An 18,077-nucleotide genomic window follows, 5' to 3' on the forward strand; every position below is an offset into this window, starting at 1 on the left:
TGTCATAAGTTAAACATACAAACTCCCTATGGACAGTGCCGGTAATCAAATGCCAATCAGTGATCACAGGTACTAAAAGTGAATGTGCTAACCACTACTTTACCAATTGCAGGCAGCACAGGCTGAATAACATCTTAAATAAAAGTGATTTCCTTGATACTTTGTCGAACCACTTTCTGCTATCTGAGCAGCTGCTGCTCGGCATTAAAGATCGCTTGTTCCTACTCCATTTCTGCGAGTACAGAACCACAGACTCCTACAGTGACACACACAAAATGCTGAAGGAACTCAGCAGGTCAGGCAGCATCTATGACAATGGATAAACAGTCAATGTTTCGGGTGGAGACCATTCTTCAGGAATGGAAAGGAAGAGGGATGATGCCAGAATAAAAAGGTGGGGTGGGGGGGGGGGGGAAGGAGGATAGCTAGAAGGCGATAGGTGAAGCCAGGTGGGTAGGAAAGATAAATGGCTAGAGAGGAAGGAATCTGATAGGAGAGGAGAGTGAATCATGGGGGAAGGGGAAGAAGGGCCACAAAGAGGAGGCGATAGGCAGCAGAGAAGAGGCAAGAGGCCAGATTGGGGAATAGCAAAGGAAAGAGGGAAGGGAAGAAAATGAAAAGAAAAATCAGAAGGAGAAATCATAACAGCAGGTTGGACGTTAAACAGATGGAATATAAGGTGTTGCTCCACCACCCGGAGAGTGGCCTCTTCATGGCAGAAGAAGCGGCCGCGGACCATCATGTCATAATGGGAATTGAGCTAGGAATTAAAATGGTTGGCCACAGGGAAAATCTGCTTGACTCCTACACAAACTACTGTCTCTACATACAGAATCACCACCTGCTGAGATTCAGCTATTATTAATTCGATGTATTGAGCTTCCTTTATAAAAAGTGTTGAATTTTGTGATATCAGAAAATGTTGCACAACGAAACTATTGTCTCTAATTGGCCTTAATATTGATCAAAGAAAATACCAATACAATTTACTCTTTAAGTTATGGTTTAGAAACATCCTAAGCGAACAGATAAAAGAAAGCTGAACTCATACATTCTTGCTGGTGCAACTTCAATCAATCTAAGTGCTGGAAATTTGATTCTCAGTACGCCTACTGCATGCGTCAAACAACTTCACAAAACTTGTTTCTCTCTTTGATCAAAGCATTATCCAAGTTCAACAACCAGAGTTGAGGCACCTCACAGCAGAAATTAGAATACTCAACCAAGGTTACAAAATAAATAGAGCATTTATATTTATATATTAAAAAACACTGAACTTCTCAGCAATATTATTTTAGTTCTTAGCAACTATGACTCTGACTAATACGTTGGAAAGAATCTCAGGTTAATCACATGCAGGAGCTAAAAACTCACAGCTGCCAAAGGATCGTGCTGTTCAAAATGAAGGAATTTTGTTCACAGCACCTCAAATCTTCTGTATCACTGCTTCCCGAAATACCATGGTATCTCTAATGAAGGAGAATGGTGCAAAGAAAATTAAATATTCATATCTAATGACGGGAACAAATGCGGCTCATTTCACCAGCATTGCAAATTGCACACTGAATTAAGGAAACTTCCCCATCTTAAATTATATAAATGGCACCAAAAAGCATTAAAATAGATGAACAGCCATACAACACGAAAGCCGAAAGAACTCATTCGTTTGTGTAAGGTTCAAGATTCAAAGTACGTTTATTATCAAAGGATCTATGCAGTATACAACCCTGAGATTCATCTTCACAGACCAGTCAAATGCAGGCAGATGGCGCTGAACACCGGCTTGCCTTCCGCCCTCATCTTCCTCGATGCTTTAATCAACGAGAAACGGAGTTAATCATGGGTCTCCAGCCACACACACCGACTGAAACCTCACCAAACTCCCTCAGAAACAACAAAGCACCAGATTGTTTAATCGGCCCGAAAAAACACCATCAAAATGTAAATCGCAGGTTCCAACAGTAGCACAATCATATTTGAAAGAAGAAGTAGAAATAAAAGAACACAAAATACGAGGAAATCTGCAGATGCTGGAAATGAAAGCAACACACACAAAATGCTGGTGGAACGCAGCAGGCCAGTCAGAAGTACAGTCGACGTTTCAGGCTGAGACCCTTCCCCAGGAAGTAAAAGAAGTAGTTTCACGATCTGTCTGAAGGACGTCACTTTTAGTTGCATTATTCGCTGGCACTATCTGCTTCAAACCACAATAATTTCATGTGGTCCAGTTTGAGAAGCTATGCAAGAAAATACTATTATACTCATAACTCTGTTTACATGACCCTTTATGGCACAGTAACCACAAAGTTCACTTAGAAGATACAAGGAATCTTGGTACAACTTGCTTTTATTTAGTTTTTCCAGTCTACACATAGGACTTCAAAACAAAAAGATCAAATACCACCCTCTTTACCTCATCAGGAGCATTATCACTTTGTTCCACCATTCCTCAGCCTATCATCCATTATCCAGATTATACCCCAGTCAACCTGGTAGTTAGACCACCTATTTTGAACTCCCCAAATCTCCTGGGTCATAATCTAACAGGCCTATTCCACAGGATCTCAAGGAAATAAAAGAAAATTACCTCACTGTCATACAGCACCTGCTCCAGACCATGATGGGCATCAGAGTAATCAATACTTAAAAATCCCAGAACTTGAACATCAAAAAATCAATTGCAAAAAAAAACTTGTTCACAGACAGAAATGAAAATTACTTGTTTTTCCAGTAACCTGGAATTTCTTGTTAAGGGTTGGGAATGAACTGGGGGTTTTCTACAAGTGCATCTAATAAACTCTGTCCTTGAGGGAGCCAAATTAGTCATCAACTTCCTCTCAAATGTGATTGCCAAGGTCTGGAAGAAGATGCAGTTACCTTTGTAGATGTTCATCAGTAACAGCTGCGGCCTCTGTGCCCTACCCCTGGGACACATCACCTGCTGTGGGAAGATTATTAACTCTTTGCAACCCAGTCTGCTCGAAACACACAAGAAGTTCTCTGAAGTGCAGTTGCTTATTTTCTTTTCAATTCCCTACTACCTAATGCTGCAAACCAGATTTGAGCGACTCTGAACTTGTAAAAGCAGTTTTGGATACACCTCAACATAAACTTTATAAGCTTGTATCTTGCAGGCTTTGGGAACAGCTTTTCCAAACTTGTGCAGTCTGATGTGAACGACATATTCTCAGACAGGCCAAGATGTATTTAAGGTGCAGTAACTATTTGTCCATTGCTACTTTCCAAGGAATAGAATTGAACACAATAATAAAAATCACAACTTCAGACCCTGCAGGCGAAAAGAAACATAGGAATGTTTTTACCTCCAATTCCAGATCCTGAGGTTCTGCTTCAGAAAGCGGGATGACTGCTATTTTGGTTATTTTGTAAACTTCATGCTCTTCTGGAAGCTTTCCAACCAGTGCTTTCTGGCGAATTAGAAGGAGCCGCCATGCAAAATCTGAAAAGAAAGCCAGGATTGGTGAGATATCAAAGGATTGGCTTCCTATGCCTCGGTGACAATGGCTCCAATGTTACCGCAATTCAACCCACTAAACGAATCAGCACACAACAGACTTTGGAACAAAACATTTACACAAGAGATGGGTGGGTGGAAAAATAGTGCAATCTGTCATTTTATCAAGTCAAATATGACTTGATGCATATCACTGGGAAAATGAACTGGATGCAGGACTGAATTGTGAAATTGAAGATTCCACCAGATTCCAGTGCCCAAGAGAGCAAACGGTAACTAGCGTAAATAATTACCACCCAGTAGCACTAACTTCAACAATTATGAAGAGCTTTGAGTGGCTGATAATGGATCATATAAAAATCCCACCTTCCAGCGAAATTGGACTCTTTCCAATTTGCCTACTGCACAAACCAGACCATTGATGATGCCACAACCGTCATGTCCCACCTAGAAAACGGTGTCCCATACACCAGGATGTTATTCATCAACATCAGTCCAATGTTTAACATCATCCCCCAGAGGCTGGTGGGTGAACCGTCCTCTTTCGGACTCAACAAACCTCTCTGTAACTGGATTTGAACTGAAGTGACTTTATTACTTACACCCTTCATATACATGAGGAGTAAAAATCTTTCTGTTACATTTCCATCTAAATGTGCAATGTGACCTCAGGCAGTCCAAGTTGGCAGCAACATCTCGAGCTCCATCACGCTGAGCACTGGTGCCCCCCAGGGTTGTGTGCAGGCTCACAACTGCACAGCCAGATCCAGCTCAAGCTGCATCAAGTTCGCTGATAATGCTGCAGTGGTTGACTTCATCAGCAACAATGAAGAGTTGGCTTACAGAGAGGAGTTAGAGAGGCTCATCAGATGGTGTGAGACTAGAGCCTGACTCTCAACGCAGACAAGACAAAAGAGATGATTGTGGACTTCAGGAAGAAACAGGTTGACCACTCTCCGTTGAACTTAGAGTAAAGAGCACAAAGTTCCTTGCTGTGCACAGAACCGACAATCGAACCTTTCCAACAGTCAAGGCGGCACTACAGCGTCCACACTTTGAGGAGATTAAGGTGTGCAAGGCTCCTCAACCCGGTTCAAACAACTTTCAGTCGGAGCACCATCAGGAGTGTCCTGTCTGGCCGTACCATTCTGCAGTATGGAAGCTACAAAGCATCAGCCTGCAAGACCCTACAGATGATAGTAGAACCACCAAGAGGATCATCAGGGTCACCCTCCCCCTATCTGTGACACTTACTGGGAGCGCTGCAGGCAAAGGACCCAAAGCATTATTGAGGATCCCCACCACCCATCCCACAATTTCTTTGACTGCCAGGAAGGAGGTTCAGCAGCAACAGGACTAGAACTGTCAGATTGGATAACAGCATCTTTCCTCAGACTGAGAGACTACTGAGATCTCATCAATAGGACAGCGAGTGGCTTACTGTTTACCTGTGCCACACACTACATGCATTTGAATATCTTATTAATTTACTTACGGTAATATTTTGGTTTACATGCTATGTGTGATTTATGTTCTGTGGGTGCAGCATGGTCCAAGGGAACATGGTTTCATTTGGTTGTGTTTATGTACAGGTGAGATGACAATAAACTTGAACTTCAACTAAATCATTCAACTAAAATAAGCAGAGGTAGAATGTCCACAAAGTAGCTTCCAGTCTGATCTTGTACACCGAACTGAAGCAGTGGCTTAAAGCTTAAGTTTGGATATGCTTAAAGTTAGATATGGCCCTTGTGGCTAAAGGGATCAGGGGGTATGGAGAGAAAGCAGGTACAGGGTTTTGAGTTGGATGATCAGCCATGATCATACTGAATGGCGGTGCAGGCTCGAAGGGCCGAATGGCCTACTCCTGTACCTATTTTCTATGTTTCTATGTTTAATTGTCCTTCAACCACACATGAATAGAGCCAAATGAAACAGCGTTCCTCCTCGACTGGAGGTTCATGTGCAGAGCTGACAACAATGGTGATCTGGAACAGGAAGGAGTTGGCAATTCAATCTCTGGTGCAAGATTCACCATGTTATTAGATCACAGTACTCGACAATTTATCACTATCTGTCAACCTTGGGTCTATAAACACAACAAATTCTACCCGCCTCCACACGAACAGCAGCCCCTATCATCACTCTCTCTTCCCACGCCTCCTCTCGTCAGATCACACCTCACTACAAAGAAATACAGTCAAAGATCATCTTTTTTAATCTGTTTTACTTTTAAACTCAGACACCAGTGGAGCTAAACATCAAAATAAAAGCAAGCTTGCCAAAATATTAAAAGTGAATAATGTTACATTTTATCCCTTCAAAAAGCACTAATTAAACACAAATGTAAAACAAAGAAAATACACACACACACACACACACACACACACACACACACACACACACACACACACACACACACACACACACACACACACACACACACACACACACACACACACACACACACACACACACACACACACACAATGCTGGAGGAACTTAACAGGCTCGGCAGCATCTACGGAAATTAATATCCAGTCAATGTTTCTATTCTGTCGTCTTCCCTTTCCTTCTCAATCCTGAAGAAGGGTCTTGGTCGAGCTCCTCCAGCATTTTGTGTGTGTTGCTTTGGATTTCCAGCATCTGCAGATTTCTGTGTTTAGAAAATATCCAATGCTGTTTCTTTTATTTGACTGTCAAGGTAATGCACTGACAGACTGTTTGAAGCAAAGCGTAATCTGTAAATTGTCACATCAGGGCTTATTGAATGATGCAGCGCAGTGTATTCACAATTTTGTCAATGGCACTTGGTGTGATAGCTATATTCAAACCATCTGACAAGTAAACTGCAGCCTTGCTCTATACACAAAGAAGATAGTTTAAACTGCAAAGATACCAGTTAGAAGATCACAGCTTGTAGTGAAGGAAGGCCAAAGGATAGTGTGGGTAGATTTGTAGTACGGGTGCCTGAAAACAGAATGCTTCTTTGCCAGTTTTGGATAAATGAAATACGTCAGGATGAAACACAAAACTGTTTGCCATAAGCTTACCAGAATCTAGTTTTACAAAAAAAAATTGAACACTTGAAACTTATCATCAAGTGCCATGCCGAATGACATGGGTGATCTTGGTCTCATGACCATGACTGCTCTTGGCAAACTTGTTTTCTACAGAAGTGGTTTGCCATTGCCTTCTTCTGGGCAGAGTCTTTACAAGACGGGTGACCCCAGCCATTATCAGTACTCTTCAGAGATTGCCTGCCTGTTGTCAGTGGTTGCATAACCAGGACTTGTGACATGCACCAGCTGCTCGTACAACGTTCCACCACCTGCTCTCATGGCTTCGCGTGACCCTGATCAGGGGCTAAGCAGGTGCTACACCTTTCTGAATGGTGACCTGAAGCTAGTGGAGGGAAGGAGCGCCTTACACCTCCTTTGGTAGAGATGTATCTCCACCCCTCCAGCCACTGTCATGAGACTATGATCTGAATTTTCAAGTGCAACAATAGCAAAACGTTCACAATTTCTGGTTACTCCACGAAAATAACTGCAACATTTTGAGTTGAGTATTGTCAAACAGTGAGATACAGAAATTGTTTTAATTTCTGATTAAAACAGATTAATTTCTGATTAATTACAGAAATTGTTTTAATTGCTGATTATTGTACTGGATCTGCAGTTTCACACCCTTCTATGTCATGTAGATAATTTATGAAATGACAAGAATTCTGGGCATTTTTAAATCATTATCACCACATGGTACCCTGAAAAATCTAACCTAAAATTTGTCGAATACTAGTTCGAGCATCAGGATTGAAATAAGCTGCAGAATGTTATCAGCTCAGTCAGCTCCATCGTAGGCACAATTTCCCCAGCATCCCGGACATCTTCTAGGCACGAAGCCTCAAAATGGCAGCATCCATCATTAAAGACCTCCGCCACCCAGGACATACCCTCTTCTCACTGCTATCATCAGGGAGGAGGTACAGGAGCCTTAAGGTGCACACTCAATGATTCAGGAACAGCTTCTTCCCCTCTGCCATCAAATTTCTGAATGGACACTGAACTCATGAATACTGCCTCCCTACTTTTAACAATACTTATTTATTTAACATATGTACACACACACATATATATTATTACATATTGAATTGTACATTTTGCGATATATGCCAGTGATATTAAACCTGATTGTGATTCACATTACTGCTTAGGAACCTTTTGAGCCCTCAAAAGATGCTGTAGGGATTGTAATTAGATCAGATATTTTAACATGCAATCGAGCATTAAATTACTCCTATTTGCTGATTGTTCAGCATATATCTTAATCAGGTGCTTTATCTCCAATTTTTATTTTTCACTTCAATATATTTATAAAAGTAAACTTTCTGCATCCCAGTTTGCCACCTTTGAGAATTCTTTATCACAACTGGACATTGCTGTCAGCGTGAGCACAGTATAGTTGAATACCAGGGAACCTTTTGCGCTGATAGAGAACACAACAACACAGAAACAGACCCTTTGATCCATCTAGTCCATGCTGAACAGTTATTCTGTGTAGTCCCATTGATCCGCCCTTGGACCAGACTTCCATACCCACCCCCATGGAATTATCCAAACTTCTCGAAAATCAAACCATATCCACAAATTCTGCTGCAGCTCATTACACACTCACATCACCCCTTGAGTGAAGCAGTTCCCCAAGAATATTTCACATTTCACCCGTAACCAATGACCTTTAATTCTCACCCTAATTCAGTGGGAAAAGCCTGCTTTCATTTACCCCCTTATCCATACCCCTCACAATTTTGTATAGCTCCATAAAATCTCCCCTCAATACTCCTACGCTCCAGGGATTAAAGTCCTAAAATCTCTGCCTATAACAGGTCCCAGCAACATCCTTGTAAAGATGAGTTCCACTAGTTCATCTGCACAGCTCAACATCAATAGCAACCACCAGTGACTTCACAAAAAGCCCTCAATCCAAGGCAATGACTCAGGAAAACTCAAGCAGCTGGCCCATTCAAAGCACGTGAACTGAAGTTACGTGGCTTTCCTTCAATGTTGTAGGCTTCTGGCTTGTTTCACAACATTAATGAACTCAGAGTGAACCTATTTAAACTATTTGCTTCAGTGAATGAAGCCAGAAAACGGAATGATTCCACGTATATTTAGAGCAGGACCAACACTGAGGGCATCGGGTATAATCGAGCTGGGATCCACTGCTCAACTCTTTTTAAAGGCAAAAGATCAGTCAGCAAGAGGGAGGCATTTAAAAGGATCATATCAAGAGCGCAAGGAAAGCATGTCCCTATTAGAGTGCAGACCTACCAAGGTCAATGAATGAGAAATTGAGACAAAAGAGATTCTGGAAATCTCAAGCACCACACACCCAGAATACTAGAGGAACTCAGCAAGTCAGACAACATCAATGGAGAGGAATAAATGTTTCAGACTGAGACCCTCCATCAGCCCAAAATGCCAGTTCATTCCCCTCCATAAATGCTGCTTGACTGTCTGTGTGACACACAGAAGAGGAGGAAGCATACATCGCTTTTAGGCAGCTGAGTACAAATGAATCTCTTAACAAATACTAAGAGCTTAAGAGCAGACTGAAGAGAGAAATGAGGAGGACAAACGCCAGTCTGAGATGGTTTTGGCAGACAGCGGTAAAGATAAGCCCGAAGGTGTGCCGGCTGTATTATCAGTTACAGAGGGACAAGGTGGCACTGACCCTTGTAGAGACGTCCATTTCATCATCACCAGTGAAACTCCAGAAGACTGAAGAGTGGCTAACGTTATTCCAAACTTCAAGAAGGGTACCAAGGACAGGATGATGAGCCTTTCTTCACCTGTACAGAAGTTACCGGAAGGAATTCTTGAAGGACAAGATAGATATATCTAATTTTCTATCTATTCTTATATGACTCTATGACGTATATGTACACGACTCATAGAAAACTACAGCACTGAAACAGGCCATTCAGCCCATTTAATCCATGCCAAACCATTTAAACTATCCAGTCCTCCACCCGGACCATAGCCCTCCATACCCCTCCCATCCCTGCACCTCTGGCACCATTAGAAAGTTTGTGGATAACACTAAATTAGAGGTCCCATTGACAGAGAAGCAGGTGACAATTAAGAACAAAGATATCTTGATCAGTTAAGCAGCAAATGTAATTGTGGCATATATTTCAAGGGGAATAGAACATAAAAGCAAGGAGATAATGTTGAGCCTTTGTAAGATACTAGTAAGGCTGCACTTAGAGTATTGTCAACAGATTTGGGTCCCATATCTCAGAAAGGATGTAATGTCATTGGAGGAGGCTCACGAGGATTATGCGGGGATGAAGGAGTTAACATTTAAAGAGTGTTTGGCATCTTTGGGCCTGTACACACTAGAGTTTAAAAGAATAAAGGGGGATCTTATCGAAACCTAATGAATGTTGAAAGAACTAGATAAAGTGAATGTGGAGACGATGTTTTGTGGGGGTATCCAGAACTAGAGGGCACAGCCTCAAAACTGAGGGGTGTCCTTTAAGAATAGAGGTAAGGAGGAAGTTTTTTTTTTAGCCAGAGAGTAGTGAATCTGTGGAATACTCTGCCCAGACTGTAGTAGAGGCCAAGCCTCTGGGTCTATTTAAAGCCGAAAGTGATAGATTCCTGATTGGTCAGGGCATCAAAGGACATGGCAAGAAGGCAGGTGTATGGGATTGAGTGGGATCCAGGATCAGCCATGATGGAAAGGCAGTACAAACTCGATGGGCTGAATGGCCTAATTCTGCTCCTTTGTCTTATGGTTGAGGAAATAGACTGTGGAATAGTAAATGGTTTTCAATTTAGATAACTGTGAGATAGTGCATTTGGAGCATTCAAACCAGGTTAGGGCCTATATAGCGAATGCTGGGCACTGACAATTATTCTGGAACAGAGGGACCTGGGAGTACTGGAGCAGAGTTAACTGAAAGAGGCCGCACAAGTGGACTGGTTGAAGGTGCTGAGCACGCCATCATCGATCAATCACAACATCGAGTACAGGCGTAGGGACATTATGCTGCAGTTCTACAAGTCACTGGTGAGGGTCACCTGGTTACAGCAAAGGCATTAAGCTGGAGAGAGCGCAGAAAAGATTTCCAAAGTTGCTGCCTGGACAGGAGTGGATACAGGAAATGAGTTATAAGGAGAGGTCAACCAAACTAGATCTTTACTCTTCGGAGCACAGAAGAATGAAAGGTGACCTCAGAAGGTTAAACCACGAGGGGTATGGATAAGGTGGACGGTCACAGTCAATTCCCACCAAAAGGACAAGGCACAGGTATAAGAGTGGAGAGATTTAAAAGAGATACGAGCAGTAACTTCTTTATCGAGGGTAGTGAGCTGCCGGCGGTGGGTACAAATATAACTTTATAGAGGCATTTGGATAGGCACATGGGGCGGGGGTAAGGCCTTGGTGGTTATGGATTGAACACAGACAACCTGGAACATCAGGGAGGATGCTGTCGTTGGCAGGGGCAAGTTGGGCTGTTTCTGTGTTATACAACTTGATGATTATTTATAATTAAATCTAATTATTTGGTTATTTCTATGCAAATAACCAACCATACTGTCAAAAGGATTAGCAATTATCTAAAGCTGTTTTCTTTGTTAATTCACAAATCCAGCTACTGCGGAGCACAAAACATAAGAATTACTAACTTCAACTAATCAGAGATTGCTGAACAATTGCATAACGTCATACAAACATCTGCTGGTTCCTGCTATTCTCTTAAATTACATACTGCAATTATTCATGGACCACAACTTGTTAAATACTTTGCAAAGATAAGGAGCATTATTTGCAACATGTTCTACTGCCCAGAGCTTCAAACTAATTTGTCCATCTTAACTGCAAAATAGAACTTGCTAAACGCTGATCAAATCAACTTACTAGAGATGGGAAAAGGTTGAAAAAAGGAAAAGTAGTTTTCTGTTAACAGTCATAAAATGCTGATAAGGTTTATAAATGGCACTGAGGCAAATTCAAAGCCATTGCACACTTTGAAATTGATTCCCTACTTTCAATAAAACGCACAGCAGTAGACCCTTCTCCACTGTGCCTGATCCACCACTCATCTAACTTGCCACATCAATCAATGCCTTCTCCTCAGCTATTACTTTATAACTTAATTCTTCTAATATTGTAATATCCATCAGAATCAGACATTTTTATCTAGGAATTTGAAGCTGCTCATCCTTTCCACATTTGACCCCTCAATAAGGACTGCTGGGTGTTCTCCCAACTTCCCCTTAGCGAAGGATGCAATCTATTAGGCTTTGTTTTCAATAAACCCCGAGACTGAAACTCTCTCCTAGAGCACAGAGTTCCAAAATTACATACGGTGCCTATAAAAAGTATTACCCCCCCCCCCCCCCACCTTAAAGTTTTCATGTTTTATTGTTTTTCAACACTGAATCACAGTGGATTTAATTTGGCTTTTTTTTGACAATGATCAAAAGAAAAAGGCTCTTTCATGTCAAAGTGAAAACAGATCTCTACAAAGTGATCTAAATTAATTAAAAATATAAAACACAAAATAATTGATTGCACAAGTATTCACTTTCTTCAAGTCAGTATTTAGTAGATGCACCTTTGGCAGCAATTACAGCCTTGAGCCTGTGTGGATGGGTCTATCAGTTTTGCACATCTGGACATTGCAATTTTTTCCCATTCTTCTTTACAAAACTGCTCAAGCTCTGTCAGATTGCATGAGGATCATGAGTGAACAGCCTTTTTCAAGTCCAGCCACAAATACTCAATTCGATTGAAGTCTGGTCTCTGACTTGGCCACTCCAGGTCATTAACTTTGTTGTTTTTAAGCCATTCCTGTGTAGCTTTGGCTTTATGCTTGGGGTCATTGTCTTGCTGGAAAACAAATCTCCAAAATCGCAGTTCTCTTGCAGACTATATCAGGTTTTCCTCCAAGATTTCCCTGTATTTTGCTGCATTCATTTTACCCTCTACCTTCACAAGCCTTCCAGGACCTGCTCCAGTGAAACATCCCCACAGCATGATGCAGCCACCACCATGCTTCACAGTAGGGGTGATATGATTTGATAATGTACAATATAGTGTTTGGCTTACGCCAAACATAGCATTTAGTCTGAAGGCGAAAAAGCACAATTTTGGTTTCATCATACCATAGAACCTTCTTCCAGCTGACTTCAAAGTCTCTCATATGCATTCTGGCGAACTCTACCCAAGATTTCATTTAATATTTTTGTTAACAGTGGCTTTCTCTTTACCACTCTCCCATAAAGCTGCAACTGGTGAAGTACTTGAGCAACAGTTGTTGTATGCACAGTCTCTCCCATCTCAGCCACTGAAGCTTCTAACTCCTCCAGAGTTATCATGGGTCTCTTGGTGGCCTCCCTCACCGGTCCCCTTCTTGCACAGTCACTCAGTTTTTGAGGACGATCTGCTCTAGGCAGATTTACAGCTGTGCCATATTCTTTCCATTTCTCAATGACTGACTTAACTGTACTCCAAGTGACTTGGAAATGTTCTTGTATCCACCTCCTGACTTGTGCTTTTCAATAACTTTTTAGTGGAGTTGCTTGGAGTGGTCTTTTGTCTTCATGGTGTAGTTTTTGCCAGGATACTGACTCACCAGCAGTTGGACCTTGTAGACAGAGGTCTATTTTTACTACAATCAATTGAAACACCTTGACTGCACACGGTGATCTCCATTTCATTAATTATCTGACTTCTAAAACTAATTGGCTGCACCAGGGATGATTTGGTCAAAAGGCAAGAGAGCAAATTCAATTGCACTCAAATCAAATCAGTACTCAAAGGGGAACACATAAAACTGGCTCGTTCTTATTATTAGGCTTATCCATTTCTTGGTGCTAGAAAAACATTATATTACCACAGTCAACAGCTTTCAGAACAGCAGAAGTTAGTTATATTTAAAGGTTAACTTGCACAGCGTAAGTACTAGATGCTCCAAGATTAGATTTCTTCCAGCAGTGAATTTGCTCCTCTTGACAGAGTCCAGCCTCGAAAAGAAATAATTGCACTGTCAAGAACTGCAAGAGTGAACTCACATCCCTTGACCCCGCACCATGAAAGGAAGCACAAAAGCAAACAGATTTGATGTCCCCTTCACATCACTTTACTGGGAATGAAAACGACTGCCGCAGAAAACTGCCAGAAGCAATGAAAACATGACACAAAACTCAGAAATAATTTGGTTTCCTGTGGGGCAGCGCATACATAATCAGAATGCATTCAGCATCACAAGTACAGCAATTACTGTGTTTCTGGGTTACCAAAATGTCACAATCCACTCCATTGACAAACCCTCAGGCAACACCACCTGCGAATCACTGCAGGCGCTGGCAGAGTCTCTGCAACATGTTTATTAACTAGGCAGAATATCAGCACAGCACAGCCCATCTGCATCAGTGATGACCCTGGCAATGGCCGCATTTCCTCTGATGCACAAACAAGTTTAAATCGGTCTCCTCTTATTAAGTAACAAAAAGGCCAACAGCAAATGGGCAGTACGTCCAGCATTCAGTCTGGCTTTGTCGAGGGAGAATTGCCCTATAATGTGGGATATTATAAATAAATACAAGCATGCTAGCACACGTTTTCAATTTCTGTGCAAGGGTTCTGGGTCCTTTGCAATGTCAGACAGGATTTATGGATGACCTTCAGCCTAATGCGCTGTAGCTTGAATTACTTTACCATTGAAATCAGACTCAGGTTCAGGTTTAATATCCTGACATGAGGCCACCCTCAGAGTGGAGGAGCAACACCTCACGTTCCATCTGGGTAGCCTCCATCCTGATGGAATGAATATCGATTTCTCCCCACCCCACTCCCACTTTCTCTATTCCCCACTCTGACCTTTCACTCCTTCTCTCCTGCCTATTACTTTCCCCTGGGTCTCCCCCCCCCCTTCCCTTTCTCCCATAGTCCACTCTCCTCTCCTATCAGATTCCTTCTTCTCCAGCCCTTGACCTTCCCCACCCACCTGACTTCACCCATCACCTTCCAGCTATCCTCTTTCACCTCCCTCCTCCTTTTTATTCTGGTGTCTTCCCCCTTTTCCCTCAGCCCTGAAGAAGAGTCTCGGCCCGAAACGTCGACTGTTTACTCTTTTCCACAGATGCTGCCCGACCTGCTGAGTTCCTCCAGCATTTTGTGCGTGTTGCTTTGATGGATTTCCAGCATCTGCAGATTTCCTCGTGTTAGTGTTGTGAAACACATACTCACACATACAAATACATACGCGTATACATACATGTACATACATATACAGTGGATTCTGGTTTATTGGGACACATCAGGACCAGTACATTTTGGCCTAATTAAGCAGCTGCTCCAATTAGCTGAAGGGAATAATGTGAAAGATATGAAGACAAACTACCATTTAAATGAAATACAGAACAAATTAGAACTCTATCAGTACTACTACAGTACCATAAACCTGTATCAGTTTCTAATTGTTATCGACAGAAGAATTATGCTGTCACATTCTTTTGATTGACTGTAAATGAACAAAATCTGCACCTAGTGCAGATAGCAGACTGCCTTCACACAACGCTGTCGACAATTGCATCCTCCGAATCTTCATTTTCATTGAAAGATTCAAGATGATTGTCAATGCCTTCAAATTCTACATAGCTCCTCACTATGGGAGTAAAATAATTTTATTTTCACTTCTGGCTGTTTCTGGCATCTCCATGCCTGAATGATTGAAACTGCAGTGAGGAAAACAGTTCTGTTATTTCTTGCCAACTACCAGTGACAAAAATAACAACACACACAAAATGCTGGTGGAACACAGCAGGCCAGGCAGCATCTATAGATAGCATTTTGTGTGTGTTGTTGTTTGAATTTCCAGCATCTGCAGATTTCCTCGTGTTTGCTCTTTAAAGTGACAAAAATAGCTGCTTTTTGAATGCAAGCACATGCGGCTGACACTATTTAAAACTGTTCGCCCTAAGCATGTTGTAGTGTCTAACGGCCACATAAGTGCACGCGACTGACATTAGATAGAACCTGTTCAGCAAGTCTACTGTCCCTATTAAGCAGCACAGTGTCCCAAATGAACAAAGGAAATCCCAGCAATTTTCTCAATTAGTTTTTGTTCTTTGAGTTGTCCTAAGTTTAATTAAACTAAGTAGTGCAAAAACAGAGCAAAAGTGATATATATCTTAGTTGCAAATATCCAGTATGTGACATTTTCCTCATTGAAGCTGTGGCTTTACTCAAGGCGATGAGACCTCAATGGGCCAGCCTATCCCCATATCAATAGTCTAAGTCCCCTTTCCACTAGGTGGATTCAAGGAATTATGCTGGGGAGAGGCTTCCCCACAGTAATTATTCAATTCATGTCTTGTACTGGGTGGAGCAGAAGGGGTTTAAAGCCCAGCCTCAGTTATACATTAATAGTGACAGTAAATCTTGAGACGATCCAGAGTTTGTGTCATCAAGATATTAAGTATGAGTCATTCAAACAAATATTTGGTGCAGCTGTTTCAGGGCAGCAAGAGTCTCAAAATGCCAGTGGCCATACAACATCCTTGAACTTTCAACCACCTTCACAACATTCAATCATTTTCACTCTTTACACACCGAAATCTAAATCAATTTCTGTATTTGCAGAAAATGGGTGAAATAGTGAATAAATACATAAAGGAATGTAACAAATTATCTCAGACAGCTCCATCCTCCCCAGCATTGACGACACCTTCAAAAGGTGAAACTGGGCACCATCTCCCCAGCTCAAAGAGTCTCTTCAGAATCGACGAGAGCTTCAAAAGGTGAAACCAGCACCGTCTCACCAGCACCGAAGACAGCTCAAAAAGTGATGCTGGGGACTAGTCTCTTCAGGATCAACGGCAGCTTCAAAAGCCAATGTCTCAAGAAGGCTGCATCCTCCAGTAAAGATCCCCATCACCCAGCATGTGCCCTCTTCTCATTGTTACCATCAGGAAGGAGGTACAGGAGCCTAAAGACACACACTCAATGTTTTGGGAACAGCTTCGTCCCCTCTGCCATCAGATTTCTAAATGGACAATGAACCCATGAACACTAACTCACTATTTTTTTGCTCTCTTTCTGCACTACTTAGTTCAGTACTTTTAATATGTACTTTTTACTGTAAGATATAGTTTTTATTAATATGTATTGCAATGTACTGTTGCTGCAAAACAACAAATGCCAGTGATATTAAACCTGATTCTGATTCTAATAAATAATCAGAAAGATAATACAATTAATAAATTGTAAAATCAAGTGTTATTCTAACAGATTTTAGTGAGAGTAGTTACTAGATCAGGTCACGTTTTATTTTTTTTTATATTTAGGTTGCAAGAAAGATACTACAGCACAAATACACAAATTAACAGTTGAATGCTGCATGAATGTTATACAAGGTCAACTATGTCTCAGGGCAGATAGGGGTAAAATATCAATCACACTTGGAACAGTGTTCCTTCCAGAATCCATTTTCTAAAGAAAAATATTGGATTTGCAAGAATATACCAGAATTGAACATTCTCTTAGCCCAGAGAGGACTTGACAGTTACTTAATCTAAGCATATAAAGTTATAGAACATCCTTCAAATTCTGCAAGGTTATAGTGACCCATCTTCCAGCTTTCAAAAAGCAAAACCAGAGGCCATCAAGACAAACAAACTCACAACTTGCAATTACAGGAACAACAAACTTCTGAAGAGGCAATAATGTCACGCATGCTAGACGGGCCCTCGGCATGTGCTGGAGTATTGATGGGCACTGAGGAAGAATCTTGGGCAGTTACAGCACTGTGCAAAAGTCTTAGACACATATATACAACTAGGATGCCCAGGACAGCCAGTACTGTATATGTCAACATGGAGCGGACAGCAACTTCGTAAATCTGGCAAGAGCAAAGGACATTGGGAATGGCGATGGTGGGACACCTCAGGAAAGATGTGGGACGGGTGGCAGAGAAGTGCCAGAGTCAGGGCGTGGGGGAGTCAATGGTGGTGGTGGGTGGTGCAGGTGCAGACACACCCAGCCCTGAGACACCAGGCAAGGTAATCTGATCCCAAACAACTGGTCTATTGACCATTACAGAATATCTCCCTGGTGCTTCTCGCTCCCTCACCTCTCCCTTCCCCTTTCCCCAACCATGATTCCTCTTTCTCTGCCCCATTCCCACTCTCAGTCTACAACAGAGATCCACATCAAAATCAGGTTCATCATCACTCACATATATCATGAAATTTGCTTTTTTCCTTACGGCAGCAATACAGAAAATTACTACAATTAATCCATAGAATAATAATGATCGCTAAAAAATCATTACCCTACTGTGCAGAAGTCTAAGGGACCCTGGCTATATCCATGTGCCCAAGACTTTTGCACAATACTGTAAACTAATGTGCAAGGATGAGAGGAGACAAGCGGCAGAATGGTTGGGATAAATGGCTGGCTCCTGTTCCAAACAACTCCAGATAAAGCAGTTTATTTTCGTTAGTACTCGCTGCAATATTCCACCTTTTACTAATTCTTCAAATAGAAAGTGTACTGTATACTGTTGCAGATTACCAGGTAT

At 41.8% G+C, this 18,077-nt stretch overlaps 1 protein-coding gene across 1 annotated transcript in view; it reads right to left on the minus strand.

The window, feature by feature from the left end:
* The window catches only part of inpp5f (inositol polyphosphate-5-phosphatase F), a 243,503-nt gene that overhangs the window by 116,560 nt on the left and 108,866 nt on the right, over window positions 1-18,077 (minus strand). Inside the window, exon 3 of the mRNA XM_073027701.1 lies at window positions 3,324-3,460. Within this exon, the coding sequence (XP_072883802.1) occupies window positions 3,324-3,460 (137 nt within the window). The remainder of the gene's footprint in view (window positions 1-3,323; window positions 3,461-18,077) is intronic.

This window comes from Hemitrygon akajei, chromosome 23 (assembly GCF_048418815.1).
Source record: "Hemitrygon akajei chromosome 23, sHemAka1.3, whole genome shotgun sequence".
Classification (NCBI taxonomy): Eukaryota; Metazoa; Chordata; class Chondrichthyes; order Myliobatiformes; family Dasyatidae; genus Hemitrygon; species Hemitrygon akajei.